General features: G+C 40.2%; 1 protein-coding gene across 5 annotated transcripts in view; it reads left to right on the top strand.

The window, feature by feature from the left end:
- Nucleotides 1-24,967, top strand: part of SMAD4 (SMAD family member 4) — a 57,412-nt gene that overhangs the window by 11,685 nt on the left and 20,760 nt on the right. For 4 of the 5 annotated variants that reach the window (XR_013814213.1, XM_079784482.1, XM_079784480.1 and 1 more), the window contains exons 2-8: nt 13,235-13,614; nt 14,484-14,658; nt 15,078-15,107; nt 17,011-17,223; nt 20,748-20,867; nt 20,961-21,077; nt 22,498-22,548. Coding sequence is in view for 4 of the 5 variants with exons in the window: in XM_079784482.1 (XP_079640608.1) it covers nt 13,366-13,614; nt 14,484-14,658; nt 15,078-15,107; nt 17,011-17,223; nt 20,748-20,867; nt 20,961-21,077; nt 22,498-22,548 (955 nt within the window). In the remaining variant the exon portion in view is untranslated. Of the gene's footprint in view, nt 1-160; nt 257-13,234; nt 13,615-14,483; nt 14,659-15,077; nt 15,108-17,010; nt 17,224-20,747; nt 20,868-20,960; nt 21,078-22,497; nt 22,549-24,967 lie in introns of all 5 variants that reach the window. The other variant, XM_079784481.1, reaches the window with a different exon arrangement.

A 24,967-nucleotide genomic window follows, 5' to 3' on the forward strand; every position in this document is an offset into this window, starting at 1 on the left:
ACAAAATACACAATAGGTAGATAGAAAAAAGAACAAACCTTTGTCCCTTTTAGTGACTTTCTACCTCCCATTACCACTGTCACCATGGGATTGTTTGTTCTATTACAATTCTGTCTAGGAAATGGGTCATCTTTTGAAAAAATGTTTTTATTGATTTCAGAGAAGAAAGGAGAGATAGACACATCAGTGATGAGAGGGAATCATCCATCGGCTGCCTCCTGCACACCCCCCACTGAGGATTGAGCCCACAACCCGGGTATGTGCCCTGACAGGGAATTGAACTGGTAACCTGGTGCATAGGTTGATGCTCAACCACTGAGCCACACCAGCCGGGCAATGGGTCATCTTTTGACTGTCCCTTCTTTTCATCCCTTATACTTAGGTGATTAAAATATCTAGTCTGTTCTACTTAGAACTTCCTTGGTTCCCCCCTTTGTTTTCCTTGCCCATACCTCTAGTCTAGGCCCTATTACTCTTCTGATTACTGTTTCCTAACTAGTTCTCTGTTTCACTTTCTAAAGCTATTCTCCATCTTCTTACTATAGTTTTCTTTCTAATAGATATCTAATGTTATTATTTCTTCCCCTCTTTCCTATCATGGACTTACTCTAGACAAAATATCTTATTCTTATTCCTTTGCTTTTCCCTATGATTTTCTTTTAGCCTGGCAAATTCTAATTCACATGTGGTAGTCATTGGTATTATTCCACCAATAATCACTCTGATGGCTCTCTTCTGTCTTGCACTTCTCTGTCTCCCACCCCAACCTTGAAACTAGGCATGGTTCAGTGCTTCTCAGCCTTGCAGAATGGACATTTTGGGCTGGATAAATTTTTGTTGTAGGGAGCTGCCCTTGCATTGTAGGATGTTTGGCAGCAGCCCTGGCTTTTACCTGCTAGATGCCAGTAATCTTCTGCCTCTCACTTCGCCATTCCAGTTGTGAAAATCAAAAATGTCTCTAGATATTGCCAAATGACCCTGAGGGACAAAGTTGCTCTGATTGAGAACCACTGGCATGGCCATATGACTTTGGCCAGTCAAATGTGAGCAGAAGGGATGGTCAGCCTTTGAAAGACAGTGCATGAATTATGCTATCTCTTCCCCTGCCATTTAAGGACATATGTAGAGATGGAGTCTTTGTTAGCTTAATCCCTGAGAGATAACAATGAGCAGTGCTCCCAGTTTATGCAGAAAATACACCTGTGATTTAAGCTACTGATATTTTGGGGTTGGTTATCACTGCAACATAGGATAGCCTAGCCTGACTGATACATCATGCTAAGATCTAGTTTACCTGTGGACTTTCCATGCTTTCTCATGTATAGTCCCAATTCACTTTAACACCTACCTCTTTTAGCATCTATTACTTAAGAGTAATATATTTGGATCTTCTGTATCTGTGGTTATCAGTGGAGTAAATACTGCTCCTTAAGTGATATGGATATTAGTGGGAGGAGCTTTGGTGGGTAGGGGCTAGGGATGCCATCTTGCAATGTGAAGGATTTTGAAGAATTATGTTGCATCCCACAACACTTTCAGATGCCCCAGAAATTCATGTAGGAGGAAACATATAATTAACCTAGAATGCAGCTCCATCTTAATATGTACTCAATTTTTCAGAAATGAAGTTCTGAATTAATTTGGTTTCTTTAAAAAAAGAAAAATATATCCTATATAATAAAGATGTAATATGCAAATGGTCGTTACACCGTGAAGCATAACGATCGACCACGTAGCGACTGGATCATGGATCAGCAGGAAGGTGGGACAGCGAGCTACAAGCGGGCGGCGGAAAGCTACAGGAGGGGGCAGGGCAGTAAGCTTTGTGGGGGGGGGCGCGGAGGGAGCTACAGGAGGGCGGCAATGAGCTACTGGCTACAAGCGGGCAGTGGAGAGCTACAGGAGTGGGCAGGGCAGCAAGCTATGAGGGGGTTTGGGGGGAGCTACAGGAGAGTGGGGAGCGGGTGGAGAGCTACTGGAGGGCGGCAGCAAGCTACTGGTGAGCTACTGGTGCACGGATTCGTGTGCAGGGCTACTAGTGTATGTATATTTTAGAGAGAAAGGGAGAAGGAGAGATAGAAGCATCCTACCTAATAATAGACAAATATGCAAATTGACCATACCTTCGCTATGCCCGCAATTGGCCAGGAAGCGCTGGGGGGCGGGACTCGGGGTGGCCGATTGTGCCGGCCAGACGCTGAGCTCGCGTCGCCAGCGGGGGCTCGAGCTCAGCGTCTGCGCCATGGCTGTGCTGCGGCACAGAAGGGGCCTCTGGGGCAGCGAGCTCACGTCCCACCGCGGACCATCAAAAGCGTGGGAGCTGGGTGCCTGTCTGCTCCGGCACCAGGCCTTTCAGAAGCCTCCGGCGGGGCGGAGGCTTCTGAAAGGCCTGGTGCACCAGCGGACAGGTACCCAGCTCCCCCGCGATCGAAAGCAAAAGCGTGGGAGCTGGGTGCCTGTCCACTCAGGCACCAGCAATCAAAAGCAAAAACGTGGGAGCTGGGTGCCTGTCTGCTCAGGCACCAGGCTCCCCCGCGATCGAAAGCAAAAGTGTGGGAGCTGGGAGCCTGTCCGCTCAGGCACCAGCGATCAAAAGCAAAAGTGTGGGAGCTGGGTGCCTGTCCGCTCAGGCACCAGGCCTTTCAGAAGCCTCCCCCGCGCTGGAGGCTTCTGAAAGGCCTGGTGCACCAGCGGACAGGCACCCAGCTCCCCCGTGATCGAAAGCGAAAGTGTGTAGGGGACCCTACACGTGCATGATTCAATCATGCACTGGGCCTCTAGTCAATGATAAGAGAGAATCATTTACTGGCTGCCTCCTGCATGCCCCCTGCTGGGGATCAAGCCTGCATACTGGGCATGTGCCTTGACCAGGAATCGAACCATGACCTCCTGGCTCCTGGGTTGATGCTCAACCACTGAGTCACGCTGGACAGGCTCTTAATTTGGTTTCTTAATTGAAGTTGTTTTGTTTGGGACTTTATCAGGAGTTCACCATTTTGGAAAATCCATGTCACCAACTTTATCACTGTGCTATTTAAGTTGCCAAAACAAAACACCTGTAGTTGTCATATTTATGATGATTCTACATATAAGTGCAAGCATCTATCATTTTTATTATATTATCTAAATTTATTGATATGCTGGAACATTTTTGTTAATATACATACTTTATTATATATTAACTAGAGGCCCAGTGCACACGAAATTGTGCGCGGTTAGGGTCCCTAGGCCTAGCCTGGCCTCCATTGCATGGCTTCTGTCGCCCTTCGACGCTACGTGAAGCTCCCCGCCCCGGGAAGCTCTGTGATGCTTGCGGCCCCTCGACTGCTCCGGGAGGCTCCCCCCCGCCCCTTGACTGCTCCTCGAAGCTTGCTGCCGCCCCGCAAAGCTTGCCCCTGGACGCTCGCGAAACTCCCCCGCCCTACGACTGCTTCTCGAAAATTGCTGCCGCCTGGGTGACTGCTCCGCTAAGCTCATGGCCAGCCTGCCACCTCCGCTCAACAGTCCCCAGTCCCGCCCCGCCGCCAGCCCCGCCTCATGGTGAGCGGCTTGGGGGCTGGGAGAGAGGGGGGACCGAGAGGTGCTCAATGCACTTCATGGTGACCTGTCGCCAGTTCGGTTGTGACGCCACCTAGCTCTTTATATACATTAGGATCTTTTTCTCCTTTAACAATTATGGCATTGTTAAAATTTTTTAAATATGTCAAATAGGTTAGAATTGTTTCAAGAATGCTAATGGTGATATAAATTATTTGTTACAAAATGAGATGTTGGTCTGATAGAGTTGAGAACTTTTTCATTATGTGCTGCTTGTTTTGTATCTGTAGTGATTTGCACATAGTAGGTAGATACAGTGTTGGATTGGTCAATTTGTGGTTTCAGATTGTTTTTATGTACATTGTTGCATTTGATTACCATAGCAAGTCTGTAAAGTTAGCAAGGCATGTATTTTTCCCATTTTATAGATGAGAGACTTGAAGGAGATGTTAACTTGCTTCAGTCATGCTGCTAGAGTTTTAATTAGAACATATAATTTTATTTATACCAACTAGTGCCCTTGTCTACATCATTAAGTATCACTCTTTTTTTAATATATTTTATTGATGTTTTTACAGAGAGGAAGGGAGAGGGATAGAGAGTTAGAAACATTGATCAGCTGCCTCCTGCACGCCCCCTACTGGGGATGTGCCTGCCACTGAGGTACATGCCCTTGACCGGAATCGAACCTGGGACCCTTGAGTCTGCAGGCCGATGCTCTATCCACTGAGCCAAACCGGTCAGGGCTACGTATCACTCTTTAAAGAATTATAATGTAGAGTTATTTAATGTAGGAAAACATCTGTACACCCCTGCTATTATTTCTTATACAAGGAACTTTTTAATAATGTTTTAGGAACTTGTCATAGGAATACAACAAAGACATACACATGAAAAAGCTCTGTTTAAGAAAGCAAAGATATTTTCATTAGTTTTCAAAGATATGTGCAATTAAAACAGTTTTTGAGATACCATTAGGCCCAAAGATAACCTAGGTTTTAGAAATGATAACATCTGATGGTGAGATTATGTTGAAATAGTTATACTCAAACACTTTCAAATTGGTACAAATCTTTTGGAATGTAATATCAGAACATGAGTTTAACAGCAAAGTGTTTGCACTATTCAAAATTATTGCAAGGAAATGCCACAGAACAAAAAGCTATAGTCAACCCACAAACTTTTACCTGGTATATATTAGGAACTGCATGGTGCTGGGAATTTTTAAGATGAGAAAGTGTTGCTGCTTTCTTGAACTTCTAGATTTGTGGTAACAGAGTGTGAGACAAATACATAATCAACTAACTATAATACTGTGTGTTTTAATTGGGGTATGTTTCAGATTTTCGGTAGGGATCAAGTAATATACAGGGAACATACAGTAAACAGACCAGGGAAGTAATTCTCCTCTAGGATTGGGAGGAGAAGAGATAGTGCATTAGGGTGTGGTCCTGGAAAAACTGAGATATTTAAATGGCACTTGAAGGATGGCTAGGACTTACCAAGTGGATAAAATGGGACGGAGTGTTTTACACTGAAGAAAAGCATGAGAAAGAATCTAAAAGCACATACAGAAATGCATTGATCTGATAATCAGGAGCACTTAAGTGTCCTAGGAATTGGGTTTATAATAATGAATAAAGCGTATACAGTTGCTGCCCCTAGGGCTTTCAATCTAGAAACTGAAATTGTTATGAGGTGGCATTCAGAGATTTTAACCCTTTGCACTCGCTTGCTTTTTTCTCGATTCCTTTATTCTACTCGGGATTTAATTTTTTAAATACCCCAGATTTTACAAAGCGCGGCAGTAGAATAAAAAACTGGAGTTTCTTTTCATACAAACTTATTTATTTGGATTCTTTTTATATTTCAAATTATTGATACATTCAAAGAGTATAAAAAGAGCTGCTACCGATGCTAACCGTGTCGAGTCACACTCGACATCCGAGTGCAAAAGGTTAAATTGGTGGCACTCTTGGACCAGATTTGAGTTTGAAGGTATATTTTATTTGGCCTACACAGTGGTTTCTTGCTTTTTCTCTTTTTCCCTCCATTTTCCCCACAGATAAATATTGGGAAATACTTAAAAATGAGATTTCACATACAAATGGACATTGAAGATTACCAGCATGGACTAGCATTCCACTGGAAATGCATAGTGGTTACCCATTTTGATGAGCATGCACTTGTACTCCTCTCCATATATTTCTTTACACCTGGAACATTTTATTCATTTACTAGAGGCCCGGGGCACGAAATTCATGCATGGGGGAGGGGGGTCCCCTCAGCCCAGCCTGCACTCTCTCCAATCTGGGACCCCTTGGGGGATGTCCGACTGGGGATCGGGACTAAACTGGCAGTCGGACATCCCTCTCCCAATCTTGACCACTGGCTCCTAATTGCTTACCTGCCTGCCTGCCTGGTCGCCCCTAACTGCCCCCCCCCCCCCCCACTGGCCTGGTCGCCCCTAACTCCCCCCCCCCCACCAACCTGGTCACCCCTTACTGCCCCCTCCTGCCGACCTGGTTGCCCCTAACTGCCCCCCTCTGCTGGCCTGGTTGCTCCAACTGCCCCCCACACCAGCCTACTCACCCCTCACTGTCCCCCCACCAGCCTAATCGCCTCCAACTGCCCCCCCGCCGCTGGCCTGGTCGCCCCCAACTGCCCCCCCTGCCAGCCTGGTCGCCCCTCATGGCCCCCCTGCCTGCCTGGTCGCCCCACGCAGCCTGCTGTTTAAGTCATTTGGTCATCCCTCACTAACCCCCCTGCCGGCCTGGTCATAGGCAGTTCAGAGTAATGATGTTAAAAATGTTCAACAGTATAAAAGAAGATATTCTAATAAAGAACTAATATGCTAATGGTCATCATGCTATAATGACCGATCATCAGGAGGCTGAGTGCACAGCAGGCACACGCGGGTGGGCGGGAACTTGACACTGTGTCCTTCGGGACAAAGCCACAGTGGCTGCCTGAGGCTCAGGCAAGCCACGGATGGTGGCTACTGCAGCCCAGAGCCAGCCTGAGGCTCAGGCAACGAGGGCCGGGCCGGGGCTCAGGCAAACCATGGTGGCTGCGAGGGCCGAGCAGTGGCAGCTGGCAGTGGCAGCAGCAGAGGCGTGATGGGGGTGTCGCCTTCCCCTGATCACCCGGTCGCCTCTTGCAGAGGGAGGCCAGAGGCAGCAGCAGCGAGGGTGTGATGGGGGTGGTGCCTTCCTCTGATAGGCCGTGAGGAGTGGGCCTAAGCTGTCAGTAGGACATCCCCTCAGGGTTCCCAGACTGTGAGACGGGGCAGGCCGGGTTGAGGGACCCCCCCTTCAGTGCATGAATTTTCGTGCACCGGGCCTCTAGTAGTAACTATGAAAGAAGAACAGTCTGAGATAAAGAATGACGTAACAACAAATAAAGAACACATTGGAAGAAAGACACAGCAGATTAGGGGAAGTTGAGGATCGAATAAGTGAATTAGAAGACAGAGTTGAAAATATCATTCAATTAGAGAACCAGAAAGCAAAAACAATTAAAAAACAGGAGGACAGCTTAAGGGAGCTGTGAGACAATGTGAAAAGTAACAATATTAGAATAGTAGGTGTGACAGAAGAGGCAGAAAGGGAGAAAGGAATAGAGATGGTGTTTGAAGAAATAATGGTAGAAAACTTCCCTAACCTGGTAAAGGAAAAAGTCACACAAGTCCAGGAGACACAGAGAACACCAAACAAGAAAAACCCAAACAGACCCATGCCCAGACACATCATAACTAAAATGCCAAAAATTAAAGACAAAGAGAGAATCTTAAAGGCAGCAAGAGAAAAGAAAACTGTTACTATATCCAGCAAGGCTATCATTCAAAATAGACGGTCAAATAAAGAGCTTCCCAGACCAAAAAAAAAGGCCAAAGGAGTTCACCACCACCAAGCCAGCATTACAAGAAATGCTAAAGGGATTGCTGATAAGAAGAAACAGAAAGAAACCTAGTCATACAGAATTAAAATGGCTATAAATAAGTACCTCTCAATAATAACCCTAAATGTAAATGGATTAAATGCTCCAATCAAAAGGTGTAGGGTAGCTGAATGGCTACAAAAACATGACCCAACTACTAGTATATGCTGTCTACAAGAGACCCACCCCAAAACAAAAGACACACACAGGATGAAAGTGAAGAGTTGGGGAAAAAATTTTCCAAGCAAATGGGAAAGAAAACACACACACACACACACACACACACACACACACACACACACACAAAACTGGAGTAGCAATACTCATATCTGGCAAAATAGACTTTAAAATCATCATGCTGAGCTAAATAACCCAGTCGGAGAAAGATAAATATCATACGATCTCATTTGTGGAATATAATGAACAACATAAACTGATGAACAAAAATAGAGCCAGAGGGGGAAAATATACTATAATATAATAGAAGTAATCCTGTTATTTGCAGATTTTTAATATTTCCTATAACTTTTGTGATATCATACTATGTTAGTACCGTTTTGGTAATATTATTATACTTAAAATTGGTTTATTCTTGAAATATTAGTGTATATTGCATATAATATATGTAAGATCATTTTTCTTGATATATTAATGTTTATTGCATGTAACATATTTATAAGATCGTTTTGCTTGAAATGTTAAGGTTTATTGCGTGTAACATATTTAAAACCTTTTTATTTAAATAAAATGAAAGGAGGAGATTGATAGAAATGACTAAGGTAAAGAATTATGTAACTTTGTGAGAGAATGTGGCGGTAATGAAAGAGAGAGGGAAGTCAAAGATGATTTACCAAGCTTTTCCAGTGTTGGTAATTGAATAGAATTAATGATTTAGAAATAAAGGTTATCAGAAGAGGAACAGATTTTGGTATAGACTGCTGAGTTAGTTTTACTTATTTGGTGTTGGGGTGAATTTTTAAAGATTCAAGTAAAGAGCAAAGGAAAATAAAAGTGAAATAAGCATGGAATGCAACAACCTCTATACTAATAAAAGCCTAGGTGGTCCTCGCGTATGACGTCGTCACAAGATGGTCGCGCGCACAGCGGAGGCGGGGCCCGGCGGCTGCTCCGTGTGGTGAGACCTGGGGGTCCCGCGGCTCTGCACGGCGTGGGGAGGCTGGTCCTGGCATCTCCACCGCCTCATGTGGAGGAGGCAGGTCCCGGTAGTGGAGGCAGGTCATGGCAGGGGAGGGCAGTTGTGGGCAATCAGGCTGGCAGGGGAGTGGTCGGGGTGATCAGGCTGGCAGGCAGAAGTGTTTAGGGGCAATCAGGCAGGCAGGCATGCCAGCAGTTAGGAGCTAGTGGTCCCGGATTGTGAGATGGATGTCCAACTGCCGGTTTAGGCCCAATCCCATGCAAGTCAGGCCTAAATTGGCAGTCAGACATTCCCCGAGGGGTCCCAGATTAGAGAGAGTGCAGGCTGGGCTGAGGGGCACCTCCCCCTCCATGCACGAATTTCGTGTACCGGGCCTCTAGTTAACCAATAAAGAAAAACAACTCAGCATTCAAAGTGTAGCCTACACTCCAGCTTTATGTCATTTATTCTTTGACTGTTGGCCTTTTCGTATTCCATGTTGGAACTTGAACTCAGATAAGTTACTTTAGTTTTGTACATATAAATATAGATTCTTCATTAATATTTATTTTCTACTAGAGGCCCGGTGCACGAAAATCGTCCACAGGTAGGGTCCCTAGGCCTGGCCAGCAATCAGCGCCTATTGGGGCCTTCCAACTGCTGGCTGGGGCCTTCCTTCGTTCCACGCCACCCCCTGGTGATCAGCACAAGTCATAGCTAGCGATCGAACTCCTGGTCGAACTCCCAAGGGGACACTTTGCATATTAGCCTTTTATATATAAAGACATTTTAGTTTTTTTAAAAAAAACAATTGCCCTGGCCTGTGTGGGTAAGTTGGTTGAGCATTGTCCCATGCACATCCCATGATGGTGTTATGGGTTTAATCTCCCGTAGGGGGTGTGCAGGAGGCAGCTGATCATGTTTCTCTCTCATTGATGTTTCTCTCTTCCTTCCTCTCTCTCTAAAATGTCAATTAAAAAACAATTGAAAAAGAAGAAAAGAATTTACCCTGTTGCTTTCACAGGTTAAAACTTTTGAGGAATTCAGTGTCGTTTTTTAAAAATATTTTTTAATTCTTATCCAAGGATGTGTGTGTGTTGATTGACTTCAGGGAGAGGAAGGGAGAGAGAGGTAGAAACATCAATGAGAGAGAAACATTGATCAGCTGCCCCCTGCACATCCCCTGCTGGGGATTGAGCCCACAACTTGGGCATGTACCCTGACTGGGAATTGAACCAGTGACCTCCTGGTGCATGGGATGATACTCAACCAACTGAGCCACACTAGCTGGGCCAAGAATATGTTTTTATTGATTTTTAGAGAGAGAGAGGAAGCAACAGTGGGAAGGAGAGAGGGAGAAAAGGGGGGAGGGAAAGAGCGAGAGGGAGAAAGAGAAAGAGAAAAAGAGAGAAACATCAGTGTGAGAAGGAAAACATTGATGGGTTGCTTCTCTTATGCTCCCCAACCAGGATTGAACTTGTGACCTAGGTATGTGCCCTGACTGGGAATTGAACCCACAACCTTTTGGTGTACTGGACGGTGCTCCAACCAACTGAGCCTCCTGGCCAGGGCTCAGTGGTCTTTTCTTCTTTTTTAATAACTTTATTGAGATATAATTTACAAACTATAAAATTCACCCTTTTAAAGTATACATGTCAGTGGTTTTCACTAGAATGATAGAGCTGTGCATCACCGCTATCAATTTTAGAACATTATCATTTCCCCCAAAAGCTACTTCATACCCATTAGCAGTCACTCCTCACTCCTCTTCGCCATAGCCTCTGGCAACCACTGGTCTACTTTTTGTTTTTATGGATTTGCCTATTCTGGATAGTTCATGTAAATTAGGTTATATAATATGTGACCATTGTGACTGACTTCTTTCATTTAGCATGTTTTATAGGTTCATCCATGTTGTAGCATGTACCAGTACTTAATTCCTTTTTATGACTCAACTGGAGGCCCGGTGCACAAAATTTGTGCGCTGGTATGGTCCCTAGGCCTGGCCTGCAATTAGGGCCATCTTCCCCAGCTACCTGCAGCTGGCTTCGCCACCCACCCCTGTTACCCGTTCGCCATCGGGTGATCGGAGCCTGCCGGCTGCGGGGAGAAACCAAGAGGTCAGCTGTTCCACCCCACTCGCCGGCCCTGCCCCCGCCCCACCCTCCCCCCCCCCCACTGCCACCCACCCCGGTTCCCCGTTCGTCATCGGGTGATCGGAGCCTGATGGCCAGGGGAAGGGACCAAGAGGTTGGCCATTCTCGCCCGCTTGCCGGCCCTGCCCCCACTGTGGATTGCCCTCTGTGTGTGGAGCGACTGGTGGGGTTGGGGGCCTTGGCCTGGCGCCACCCCTGTCCCCCACCACCCACCCCCAGTTTCCTGTTCGCCACTGGGTGATCAGAGCCTGCCAGCCGGAGAAAGGGACTGAGAAGTGGTCAGTGCGCCTCATAGTGACTGGTCGAGCAGTTGTTCTGGTCGTTCCGCCGTTACGGTCAATTAGCATATTACCCTTTTAAAATATATATATATATTTTTTATTGCTTTTTTTTACAGAGAGGAAGGGAGAGGGATAGAGAGCTAGAAACATTGATGAGAGAGAAACATCAATCAGCTACCTCCTGCACACCCTACTGGGGATGTGCCCGCAACCAAGGTACATGCCCTTGACCGGAACTGAACCCGGGACCCTTCAGTCTGCAGGCCGATGCTCTATCCAGTGAGCCAAACCGGTCAGGGCTCCCTTTTAATAAAATATAGAATGGAGGCCCGGTGCACGGGTGGGGCCTGGCTGGCCTGTCCTGATGGTGGTCCCGGATCGGGGTGGGGTTCCCGCTGGGGGGTGAGGGGCCGGGGATGGTTTGCAGGCTGGCCATGCCCCTGATCTGGGTGGGGTTCCTACTGGGGGGCGGGAATGGCCAGGCAAGGGGCCGTGGTTGTTCTGGTCTCTGGTGGTTCTGGTCGTTATACTCATTTATACATTTATCAGATGATGGACATTTGGGTTGTATTTACTTTTTGGACATTATGAATGATGTTGCTATGAACATTTATGTACAGGTTTTGTGTGGACATAGGTTTTCAGTAATCTTGGGTGGAATTGCTGGGTCATAGGGTAATTCTTTGTTTAACATTTTGTGGAATTGGCAGATAACTTTCCAAAAGTGGCTGCACCATTTTGCAACCATACTAGCAATGTATGAGAGTTTGATTTTCTCCACTCCCTTACCAGTACTTATTGTATATCCTTTTCGAAAAAATCTTTTCTAGCTCAAGTTATTTTTTAAATTATTCTTTTTAAATCTTTATTTTTGAAAGATTTATGTCCCCCTTTCCTCCCCATTGATCCCTTCTGGTCCACCCTTGCCCCTTGCTCCAGGCCTTCACTACCCTATTGCTTGTATTTATCTATCATTAAAAAAAAATGTTTTAGTGAGTTTATTGGGGTAACATTGGTTAATAAAATTATAGGATTCAAGCATACAGTTCTATAATACAGTATCTGTATATTGTATTATGTGTTCATCACCCAAAGTCAGGTGTCCTTTCATCACCATTTATCCCTCCTTTACCCTCTTTTACTTTCCCTCATCTCACTTTCCCTCTGGTAATCACTGTTGTCTGTGTCCATGAATTTTTTTTTAATCTCATCACCTTTTTCACCTAGCCCTCTTCCCTCTGATAGCTTGTCGGTCTGTTTTCCATATCTGTTAGTCTGTTTCTATTTTGTTTATTAGATTCTGTAGTGAAAGACAAATCATATGGTATTTGTCTTTCTCTGTATATCCTTTTGATTTATTCAACCTAGTGGGTGTGAAGTGGTGTCTCCTTGTGGTTTTGATTTGCATTTCCCTTAATGATTAACGATTGAGCATTTTTCATGTGCTTACGGCCATGCTTTGTAGAAATTAGTTTTAGAATCCTTTGCCCATGTAAAAGTTTTTATCTTTTTATTGTTGTCAGTAGTATCTTTGAACAAAGATGGGTGTTATACACTGATAAACGGCATTTGTATTAGGTTACAGTGAATTTTTCATGTGTGTTAGTGATGGACTATTAGGTTTAACTAGTTGTTTATCTATTATGAATATTTTTAAGTGCTGGCCTTCCTAAGTATTTCTTTTTTTAAAAGTCCTAAGATTTTACTTTATGGTGACTAGTACAGTCAATAAGGCTTGATTGAACATGCCTCTATAATAATGAGAAGGATTAACTTTAATATTTTTGGAATGTCAAAAACAGCAACATTTTAATTAAGTCATTAAAAAATCTAAGCATCAATTTATTTTTTAAATCTTTATTGATTTCAGAGAGGAAGGGAGAAGGAGAGAGAAATAGAAACATCAATGATGAGAGAGAATCATTGATCGGCTGCCTCCTGCATGCCCCTCCTGGGGATTGAGCCTGCAACCTAGGCATGTGCCCTTGACCGGAATCGAATCCGGGACCCTACAGTACACAGGCCGACCCTCTCTATCCACTGAGCCAAACCAGCTAGGGCTAAGCACCAAATTTTAATTATGTGCATTGAATCTTTGACTTAACTGGAGTAATTCCATCTTTCCCAAGTTGAATTTACTTTGTAAACTGTGTTCTAATATCTGTCTTCTTTTTTTTTTTTTTAAGGTCATCCTGAATACCACATGTCTTAACAATTTTCCTTGTGACATTAGCCAGTGTTTTTCACTGCCTCCAAAATATCAAAATTGCTCTGGAAATTGGAGACATACTTGACTTGGAAGAAATAACCTTAACAAATGGACAATATGTCTATTACAAATACACCAACAAGTAATGATGCCTGTCTGAGCATTGTACATAGTTTGATGTGCCATAGACAAGGTGGAGAGAGTGAAACATTTGCAAAAAGAGCAATTGAAAGTTTGGTAAAGAAGCTGAAGGAGAAAAAAGATGAATTGGATTCGTTAATAACAGCCATTACTACAAATGGAGCTCATCCTAGTAAATGTGTTACCATACAGAGAACATTGGATGGAAGGCTTCAGGTTAGTCTTGTACTTTAGTTTTTATATATCTTCTGTAGTGGCAGATTAAAAAAGAAATTCTCGTTTCCTTTCAGTTTCTTTGGGATACTTTAATTCTTGCCCCATCTCTTTAGCTATTATACAGCCTGTACCAATACCCACTATGGGAATATATGAAAGAATATGTATTCCATATAATAAAGACATTTTTTAAATTGTTTAATGTTTTGACTAAAAAGTTAAATGTAGAAAATTTGGAACATAAAAATAAAAGGCAGAAGAAAACCCATACCTTTAGCATTTTGGTATTCATTCTTGTTGCTTTTTATGTTTTTTTTCCTTTTTGGTATTACATGCACATTTTTGAAACCTGAGTTATACTTGTGGTCTTTTAAAAATAATTTAGAAATCTGATAATGTATGTTTGGTACTTTTATATAAAAAACAATCTAGAAGAATTCAAGGATATCTTTAAAACTTAAGTTAAAAAGCTTATATTTGACAAATTTTCTTTACCTTTTATTTTAACTGGTCACATTTTTTTCATGTAGAACTACATAATATATCTCCTGTCCTTAATATTTTTAAAGGAACATGTCATTAGATTTAACATTTTTATTTCTAGATTTTATGCATAATTTCCACAACAAAGCCATACTTTCTTTGCATTTTAAAACCCGAGCACAGGCCTTGAAATCATACCTAAGCTCCCTGCTTTGTGACCATGGCCAAGTAAGTTATTTTGAGCTTTAGTTTTTTCATTTATGAAATGGAGATTAAAAAACTGACTTTATAGGATTGTAAGGATTAACTGAGAACACGTATAAAGTGCCTTGTTCAATGTATGATGCATAACTGATGTTCAATAAATGGTGGTTTCTTTTTCCTAGGTGGCAGGCCGGAAAGGATTTCCTCATGTGATCTATGCCCGTCTCTGGAGGTGGCCTGATCTTCACAAAAATGAACTAAAACATGTTAAATATTGTCAGTATGCATTTGACTTAAAGTGTGATAGTGTCTGTGTGAATCCATATCACTATGAACGAGTTGTATCACCTGGAATTGGTAAGTAAACTTTGCTTTTTTCCTTAGAAGCACAAAGGGATAACATCTCAATAGTGTTTTAATTTTTCTAAGTTAAATTATAAATTTGGAGGTGGCCCAGGACTTCAACTAAAGTTAAAGAAACAGACATTCTTAATGAAATATAAATATTTACATTTCAACTTTGGAACACATTTGAATTTTGATTGCTAAAACTAAATAATTGGTATTTTGCCCGTTTAGAATATTGTTTTGGAAAATAAGATGGAAAGCATGATAGAGTTGAATATTTCATGTATTATGATAGCATTTATTCTTGAAATGGTTCATGAAGTTTTAACTTTGGCTTATATTTACATTTAGTAATTTAAAATATAATGGAAAACATTTGCATGGTAATGATTAATGTTTCATTTTCTTTTCCCTTTTTAAAAATGAAGATCTCTCAGGATTAACATTGCAGAGTAATGGTAAGTAACCTATTTCTTGTAACTTTCTCTGTGTTTTTTTTTTTATTCAGTCTCCTCTATTTTTCATTTACTTAGAAATTGTAGATTCTGGTAACATTTACCAGAAAAAGTCTTGCCCCTTTGGAAATGTAGGTTTTGGGGGTTGCATGCATCAGTGTTTAAAACTGGGTTTAAATAAGCTGTTGGTGCTTTTATTTGAACTGCTGCTTATGAACTAAAGTAGTATAAAAATATAATAGGGAATCATAAATCATACAAAGGAAGAATATTTTTTGAATTGGTTAAAACTGGTTATTTTGGAAGAAAATCTAACAGAGCTGGTTTAAATGGATATAAATACCTGTAATGTTTGGTAATTTGGAATCTTGTATAACATTAAAAAATACCAGTATTCTAATTTTTCTTCATTTCAGCCTAACTTATTTTTATGAATGATAGGTAATTTTAAGAATGATTTACAACTATATATATAAATATTTTTTCAGTCTTGTTACAGGGCACTTTATATGCTGATCACAGAGGATCTAGTCCAGTGGTCGGCAAACTCATTAGTCAACAGAGCGGCAAGCCGCAGTTTGCCGACCACTGATCTAGTCCTATTTTAAAAAGGAGAAAGTGTTTTGAGGTGGGGAAATGCAACAAATGGGTGTGTGTGTTCTTTGTTGTTGTTTTTTTTAGTGTAATAATGGGAGAACAGAGATCTGTTAAAACTTTAGCTCTGTTATTTAGAACATGTTAATAAACTCAAAATTCTAAGAACTAATTAATTTGCAGAGAAACTCTGGTGAAGAGCCACTGTCACCTTAAAAAGGTGTGCCATTGTTCTGGAGGGAAGTTAGTGGCTCAGTTCCTCTTCTGTTGCAGAATCTTAGAGGTGGGTCAGAAATATCTTCTGACCTTAAACAAAATTTAGGAAGACCCTGAAAGTCCACTTGTTTTTATTCTCCCCTTTTTTTTGTGTGTGTGCCATTAGTAACAGAAGAATACTCTAGTGCCTTTTGGTACTTGTTAATGGTTATTAGGTTTCTTCAAACAATTGGTTGGTAATAGAAGCTGTTGTGATGGTCTGGGAAGGGACCCAGATTGGTTAAAGCCCTGTCGCCATAGATATTGATACCATGTCACTTCCCATCATCACCATTCTCCATCCATATTTTTTGGAGAATTAAAGCATTTAGCTCAAGGGGTGTTAGGGGTTGGGAAACTGTAGTGATAGCTATATTAGAATCTCCTTGGGGGGTGCTTTTGAGGGGTTCCAGTTCTGAAGACTCTACACTCTTTCCCTATCCTAAAATACTGCTGTTATTGAGTACCATTATTTGGGTTGGGTTTCTAGAAGGGAATTTCAGTTTGATTTAGCATTTAGGATTTTTCTGTCTGGTCATAAACCTTAAGGGATATTCAGTATACTTTACTTTCAAAGACTATGTTACTTAATAATTCTAGATCCTGGAATTGGATAGCTATCAGATCTGACTCATAATTCTACTGTGTATGAAATTAGCCAAAAGATAATAGCTTAGTGCTCAATCTCAATTTGGTTTCATCTGGATAAATAGTTTCCCCAGCCATTTGGTTTTTATCTGCCTCATGTTATATATTTAAGGGGATTATTATTATTTCTAAGTTAACTAAGGGCTACCTCTTCAGAACCATTGCTGGAAGTTGTTGGAATATAGTCTCGCTTCAAATTTCAAGGGGTCAGTCAAATTGATTGATAAAGTATATCTGATGCCACTACCTCTAAATAAATAGCTTTTGCTGATAAAGTAGTATGCTTTTCAAATATTATAAAAAACTCTGAATTATTTACACTATTATTAATTTTAGGTATTATTATAAGATTTTTTTTCTAGGAATAGAAGCTTATAAGATTTTAAGATATGCTTAATTTTCTGTATAGCTCCACCAAGTATGTTGGTGAAGGATGAATATGTACATGACTTTGAGGGACAGCCATCATTATCTACTGAAGGGCATTCAATTCAAACCATCCAGCATCCACCAAGTAATCGTGCATCGACGGAGACATATAGCACCCCGGCTCTGCTAGCTCCAGCTGAGTCTAATGCTTCCAGCACCACCAACTTTCCCAACATTCCTGTGGCTTCCACAAGTGAGTTGTAGAATCCGATGTAGTCAGCAAGTTGAATTTCCTTAACCATTGAATATTTACATATAGTCACTTGGAGGAAAACCCCAAGTAAGTAATAATTAAAAGTACTATGGTATCTTTTTTAAAAATATGTCTTTATTAATTTCAGAGAGAGGAAGGGAGAGGGAGAGAGAGAGAGAAACATCAGTGATGAGAGAGAATCTTTGATGGGCTGCCTCCTGCACACCCACTACTAAGGATCAAGCCCGCAACGGGCATGTGCCTTGACCAGGAATCAAACCATGACTTTCTGGTTTATAGGTCATTGCTCAACCACTGAGCAATACTGGCTGGGCTGTACTATGGTATCTTTCATTGGTAAATAGATATTGAATAGGTTGTTGGGTTGGTCCTGGAAAATATGGTTTGTAGTTTATTTAAACATTTTTATGTTGATGTATAGTCACTTGGAAATTAAGTAATGACTTTGATTACAATACTGATTTAAATTAGTGGTCTAATTTGTACTTATCTACTATTACATGCAGAAGTAAGAAGCTTCTTGAGCTTTCAGATACTTTTTAGAGAAATAGTTAAGTAGTTAACAAGTTGTTTTAAACCAACATGTTTATAAAAATCTGTGGTAATGGAATTGCGAGCTTTCCTTTAATCAGTGTTCTTCTTTTGATTTATCTGGCAGACTATTGCTTTATAATAGTCATCTCAGTCTCCCATTGTGCAAACTTAGAAGAAGGGATCTTGACAGACTAATATTCCTCAAGATAAATGTTAAGTATTTTAGTTGATTTTGAAATAAAGCTAAATTCTACATAAGCTAACGCTGTGTTTTTTCAAGTAAGAAGTCTATTTCAAAAAGGTTTTCCCCATAATAGAGGTGCCACCTTCTCTGGCAAAGGGCTGTTAGGTTCAACTTTTCTTGGGGCCTGATGAAGGCAATAATGACCTGGTTCTGTTACTGTTATTTATTTTTACAGTCACAAATGTCTGGACAATTTGCTGCTTGGAATAGCTTTGTAAAATTAATCACAGAGCAGGTTGTTGGCATGTATATGTTATTTGCACCTGGTTGCTAAGGAGATTGTATCTAAGTCCACATCAGCACTAGATGTTAATAGATTTGGACTGATACTTTGTTGGCCCCTACCAAAGGGAGCATTATTCTGTTTACTTTAATATCAGATCAGATTCAATATATAAATTTGACCTTTAGAATAAATGGAGAACTGATTTATATAATTGAGTTTTTGAGTAAAGCATACCAACTTTCCCCCTCTTTAATTCATTTTACCTCTTCAAAGCAGTATCTTTTGGATTTGCTACATGAGATGAATACTTAGATACAGTGTTTATGTGAAAACATGTGAGGATATAACCACTTGGTGTTTCTGTTCTCTCTCGTACATATATATATGTATGATATATATATATATATATATATATATATATATATATATATATATATATATATGTATGTATAAAAGAGGTCCGGTGCATGGATTCGTGCACATCCAAAGGAAATTAATTAGAAGGTGGCTGGCGGGGCAGGACTGGGCGAGATGTGCTGGACACGCCCTGGAGCCAACCTCCCGCAGTCTCTCCCCAGCCAGCGACACCTGGGGCAGTGCTGGAGCTCGAAGGGCATCGGCCGAAACCAGCAGTCCAACATCCCCCAAGGGGTCCTGGAGTGTGAGAGGGCACTCTGCAAAGTTGCTGTCGCTTAGCAGCTCCTGCGTTGAGTGTCTGCCCCCTAGTGGTCAGTTCGCATCATACCTACTGGCTGGTCAGCCAGTCAGCCAGTTGGCCGGTCACTTATCCTTTTATATATATAGATATTTTTTTGTTTTTAATGATTTCAGAGAGGAAGGGAGAGGGAGAGGTAGAAACATCAGTGATGAGAGAACCATTGATTGGCTGCTGCCGCAGTCTTTTCGCAGCAAGGTTTCAGGAATCTGGAGAAGGGCTGCACATAAATGAATAGAGACTAGACAAGAAATACAAATTTGGAAGGCATTAGGGGAGCCAGGTGGAGGCCTCACCCTCTAGTGAAGTGGGCTCCAGGCACAGGGCTTTTTATTTACTTGAAAATACATTGGCCCTTTAGGAATGCAAACAGGCATATCAAAGGTAAAGTTTGGTAAACAGGAAAAGATTATCAGGTAAGGGAAAAGGCCTACAGCTATTCAGCAGCAGGTAATAATATGCAGATTTTCAGCCCTGCTGAAAATGTCCATCAGCCTTCTGATGAGCTTCTCACATTTATTGTGCTAACTAGTGCTCTTAGCCTCCAGCAGGCTGCCTCCTGTATGCCCCACACTAGGATCGAGCCCGCTACCTAGGCATATGCCCTGACTGGGAATCGAATCATGACCTCCTGGTTCATAGGTTGACACTCAACCACTGAGCCACACCAGCCAGGCTATCTACTCTTTATTTACCAGTTTGGGAACATAGTTGACAAAGAGAATGGGTAGTGATGGAGAATTAAAGAATGTGCTTTACAGCTTAGATTAGTGCTAGAGCACAGCTACTAACCTCTGTTGATAGTATCTTGGAGGTTGAAATTGCGTGCCTTTGTTGATGCCTGCTAAAGTGACTTCATTTTAAACTGGGGCTGAGTCCTATAAAGATTAGACAATAATTATGGCATTTCAGTGCTTTAGAAATGAGACAAACAGTTGACTTAATGCTTGCTTAAAGAAATCAAGATTTTTTCCCCACTTAAAAAAAAAAAAAAGACCTTAAAAATGTAGGCCAGTAAGGAATATCATAGAATGGTTTTTAATTGAATAGAAGCCAGAGGAAGCTTAGTCTTCTTTGTTACATACAGAGAGGGCAACTAGTTTCCTGTAATTTCAGGAGTGTGATAATGTTCTTGGAAAGAGATGATTCTTGGTTTTTAAAAGTACATGAAAAAATTTCAAAGAAGACTGATAGTCTGATAGTTTTTTTTAAGAACTAGCAATCATACTATAACAGTTAAACAGTGGAGCTTGAAATTTTTTTTATTTATTTTCTCACCTTATCCATCACATTTCATTTAAAATATTTGCCTGATCTGCTTTTCTCTTATCAAACCCTAGCATTCTATTATTACCAGTACCAGAGCTGATAATAATGAACTTTCCAGTCTTCAACATTTACTTAAGCCTGGACTTTTGGAGTCCTAATCAGAAAGGTCCAGAGCTGAATGGAGTGGCCGGGGTGAACTGATACGCTTCTGAAGAAGTTAATGTGGTAGGCTAGACATATAGTGGGATTTTTCTGGCATTTGAAGAATATTGTGAAGAAATAGGCCACTAAAATTAGCTAGCCATTACTTAAGATACAATGATTTTGAACTTCTTCAAGTTAAGGTTTGCCTTTATAGAGGACTTTAGGATTTTTTATTTGATAGGCCATGAATGAGTTCATTTTTGCTCATTTTTATAGTTGTGACTGTCATGTAATTTGGTCCTTCAGTTACTTATAAAACCATAGGATTGCATCTATAAATGTGCCATCTTAATGTCTTCTTGTTCCTCTAGGTCAGCCTGCCAGTATACTGGCAGGCAGCCATAGTGAAGGATTGTTGCAGATAGCTTCAGGGCCTCAGCCAGGACAGCAGCAGAATGGATTTACTGGTCAGCCAGCTACTTACCATCATAGTATGTACATGCTTTTTAAAATATTTTAGTAGTTGAGAAGAACTAGGCAGACTTTTTAAGAGCAAATTAATCCATGTGGGCCTTAATTTTTAGACAGCACTACCACCTGGACTGGAAGTAGGACCGCACCATACACACCTAATTTGCCTCACCACCAAAACGGCCATCTTCAGCACCACCCGCCTATGCCGCCCCATCCCGGACATTACTGTAAGCTCTTGTTTTTGTTGTAAGGGCCTTTTCTTTTTGAGGACTTTGGTTTTTTTTCCATTTAAAAACTGTTTTTACATCTTTTATTCATTTTACAATTTAGTTTTATTAAATGATGAGTTTTTCAGTATTTTTTGTAAACATTATTTTTTATAACTGTGTTATCATACCTTTGTTTTAGAGGAGTAATGTTTACCAAATATATTTATTTTTCCGTTGCTAATGTTTCATTAACACCACATTGATTTCCATTCATTTGTTTGTTTGCTTTGTGCATGTTCTTAGATCTCATGTGTATTTGTATATCCACCCCCAAGTTGATTGAAACCCTTTGAGTGTCAAGATCTCAGGGTTTCCCTCACTGTAGTATTTAGCATACCATAGACACTCTGATGTAGAACCTATCATTGCTCTGCAGGCTTGATTGGAAGGGATACCCTACTGATTAACCATAGCTTGTAGTTTCAGGCAGAAGAGGAACTTTGTTCTTTTGACTTAGTAAAATCAATAGTATAAATCTTTCATATGTATTAAATCTTTTTCCCTCTAATATAAGGTTAATAGTCCCAAAGAAAACTTAAAAAAATATAGAAGTGTATAAATAAGAATCCTACTATCCGGAGATATCCACTTGTAATACTTTGTCATGTTTTCCTTCCAGTCATATAAATGGGTATATATAAATTTGGGGGGAGGAGGAGATCATATTGTGTATATTGTTATATCCTGTTTTTGTTTTTTTCCAGTTACATTATTTTTTGATGTCTTAAGAGAATATAGTTTTTAATGGCTGCTGGGCCAGCATAGTGGTTAAGGGTGCTGAATTTGGACCCTTAACTGGCTGTGTGACCTTGGCAAATTATTTAATCTCACTAAGCCTTAAGTGTAACAGTAGTAATTAGTAGTATCTGACCCAGTGTGGTAATAAATAAATGTAATAATTCATATGAGATGTTTAGCACAATGTCTTAACACATAATAATCTCTCAATTATGTTAGCTACTCTTCCATTATGGAAATAGCCTTAATTTAATAAGCCATAAACACTTGTTTTTAGAATGGACCTAACAATTTAAATTATTATTACATATTACATTATAAATTATACTGTATTACATGTTACATGAATAATTTATAATTTACATTAAGTTTTGCATGTACAGCTATTATAAATTGCTTAACAGCACTTGGCATATAGCACTAAATGTTAGCCATTAAATATAAAAGTAATTCAAGAGTATTTGCTTATTATAATTATGAAGTAATGTAAATTAAACTTTTAAGTTCTTAGACATTGCAGAAACTCGATCCAAACAGCTCCTAAGGTATGATAGTTATATTGAAATAAGGTATATTAAAAATTTTAATATTAGTGAACTTTTAATAAATAAAATTGGGATTTCTATTATCTTTTCTTTAGGGCCAGTTCACAATGAGCTTGCATTCCAGCCTCCCATTTCCAATCATCCTGGTAAGTGTATTTTAAAATTGATTCCCTATAATTAGATTTTCTTTATGGTAATAGAAACACATGCACAGCACAAACACACACACACACACACACACACACACACACACACACAGGTTTTAATATAATAACAGTAATTTAAGGTTTAGATAAGTACAGTTCTCATTATAGCATTAGTTAATAGTTTACGAGTAACGGTTATAGTCACACAAATTGTCTCTATATATTTTTTTAACTGTCTCTGAAAGAAAAGTTAAGAGCTGTTTTCAACTAAAATATAAAATACCAAAGTGCTGGTTTTAGCATTGAATACATAAATATTTAGCAGAAGAAACTGGGTTTCAAATAGAACACAATGTAAAATTGTCACTTAAAAAGCTAGGGAAGCCCTAGCCGGTTTGGCTCAGTGGATAGAGCATCGGCCTGTGGACTGAAAGGTCCCAGGTTCGATTTTGGTCAAGGGCACATGCCCAGGTTGCAGGCTCGATCTCCATTGGGGGGCATGCAGGAGGAAGCCGATCAATAATTCTCTCATCATTGATGTTTCTATCTCTCCCTCCCCCTTCCTCTCTGATTAAAAATAATAATAAAAATTAAAAAACAAAAGCTAGGGAAGGATCTGAAGTAGATGCTGAAAAGAAAAATAAGTCACTGTATCTGTCTTAGAAGATTCAGGAATCTCTGGCTAATTGAAATGTAGAAACAGATTAAATTATGCTCAAAAGAGAGCATAGCTAAGTAGATTTTCTCAGTTCATAGTTTGAATATAACTTTTTAAATTATAGAAATGATAAAACAGAAGTTTAGAAGTAAAATACTGAAGGCTTCTTAACATATAAACATAGGATTTTGATTTTTCTTTCCTCTATCCCTTCATAACTTTTTCTTATCATAAAAAGATGCAAAGTATATCATTTCAACTCATCTCCTTAATTTTCACCCTAATTTTAAAAATGTTTTATTATAAAGAATTTCAAACGTACAACAAATACCAAAATAATATGGGAGATACCTCCCTCATTATACTCATCCCTCAGTTTTAGCTATTAACAACTAATGGCTAATCTTGCTTCATTCATATCCCCCTACTTCTCATTCATACCCTCATCTATTATTCTGAAGAAAATCCTATATAGCCATTTATTTATTTTAATATATTTTTATTGATTTCAGAGAAGAAGGAAGAGGGAGAGAGAAATAGAAACGTCAATGATGAGAGAGAATCATCCATCGGCTGCCTCCTGCACATCCTCCACTAGGGATTGAGCCCACATCCTGGGCATGTGCCCCGACCTGGAATTGAACCATGACTTCCTAATTCATAGGTCAGTGCTCAACCACTGAGCCACGCTGGTGGGGCTATGGTCATTTTATATGTAAATACTTTAGGATATATTTCTAAAAAAGATTTTTTAAAAATATGACTATAGTAACCATAATGATTAATTTAAAGGATAACATATAGTTTCTCAAATAGATCTGTATAATTTTATTAAACAATGTTTTAATATTATTTATGTTGGTTCCATTTATTCTTCTGGCTGTTAAACAAAACATTGAGGGTAAGATTTTGATGCTTATAACTCTTCAGTTTAAGAGATTTGAAGAATTTCTGGATCAGAAGGCCAAATTGATTTACACATTAGAGTATGAAAAGCACTTTTACCATGCTCACCAGTAGTAAGTGTGATAGTTTAGTAAATGTGCTGATTTAGGATGCAAATAATATTTATTTTCATTTGGAGAAATATGATTCAAAAAATGTTCAGACATTTTTTAAACATAAGTATTACTTAGTAATTAACTGTAGTGGATTTTCTGTATGTTTGTTTTAAACATTTTTATGGGTCAAGTGGTCTTATCTTTATATACACTAGAGGCAAGGGGCTAAGCCCCTGCCACTGTGGCAGCTGCCTCTGCCTCGGCCCCCACCACCACGGCTTCATCTGGAAGGACGTCTGGTCTAATTAGCATATTATGCTTTTATTATTATAGATTTTTAAAAATATATATTTTTTATTGATTTTTTACAGAGAAGAAGGGAGAGGGATAGAGAGTTAGAAACATCAATGAGAGAGAAACATTGATCAGCTGCCTCCTGCACACCTTCTTCTGGGGATGTGCACGCAGCCAAGGTACATGCTCTTGACTGGAATCGAACCTGGGACCTTTCAGTCCGCAGGCCGACGCTCTATCCACGGAGCCAAACCGGTTAGGGCTATTATTATAGAGTTTTATTGGGACATGTAATTAGTAGAAAAGTACATAAAACATGAATACATACAGTCTAATGAATAACATTAAAGCCAATACCTGTATAACCATCACCCAGATTGTAAAATAAAACATTGCAGCACCCTCTGAAACCTTCCTGCCTCAGGCATTTTGTCTTTCAAAAACTTTTCCTCCCCTACACCAGTGG

Source organism: Cnephaeus nilssonii (assembly GCF_951640355.1).
Source record: "Cnephaeus nilssonii genome assembly, chromosome: 11".
Taxonomy (NCBI): Eukaryota; Metazoa; Chordata; class Mammalia; order Chiroptera; family Vespertilionidae; genus Cnephaeus; species Cnephaeus nilssonii.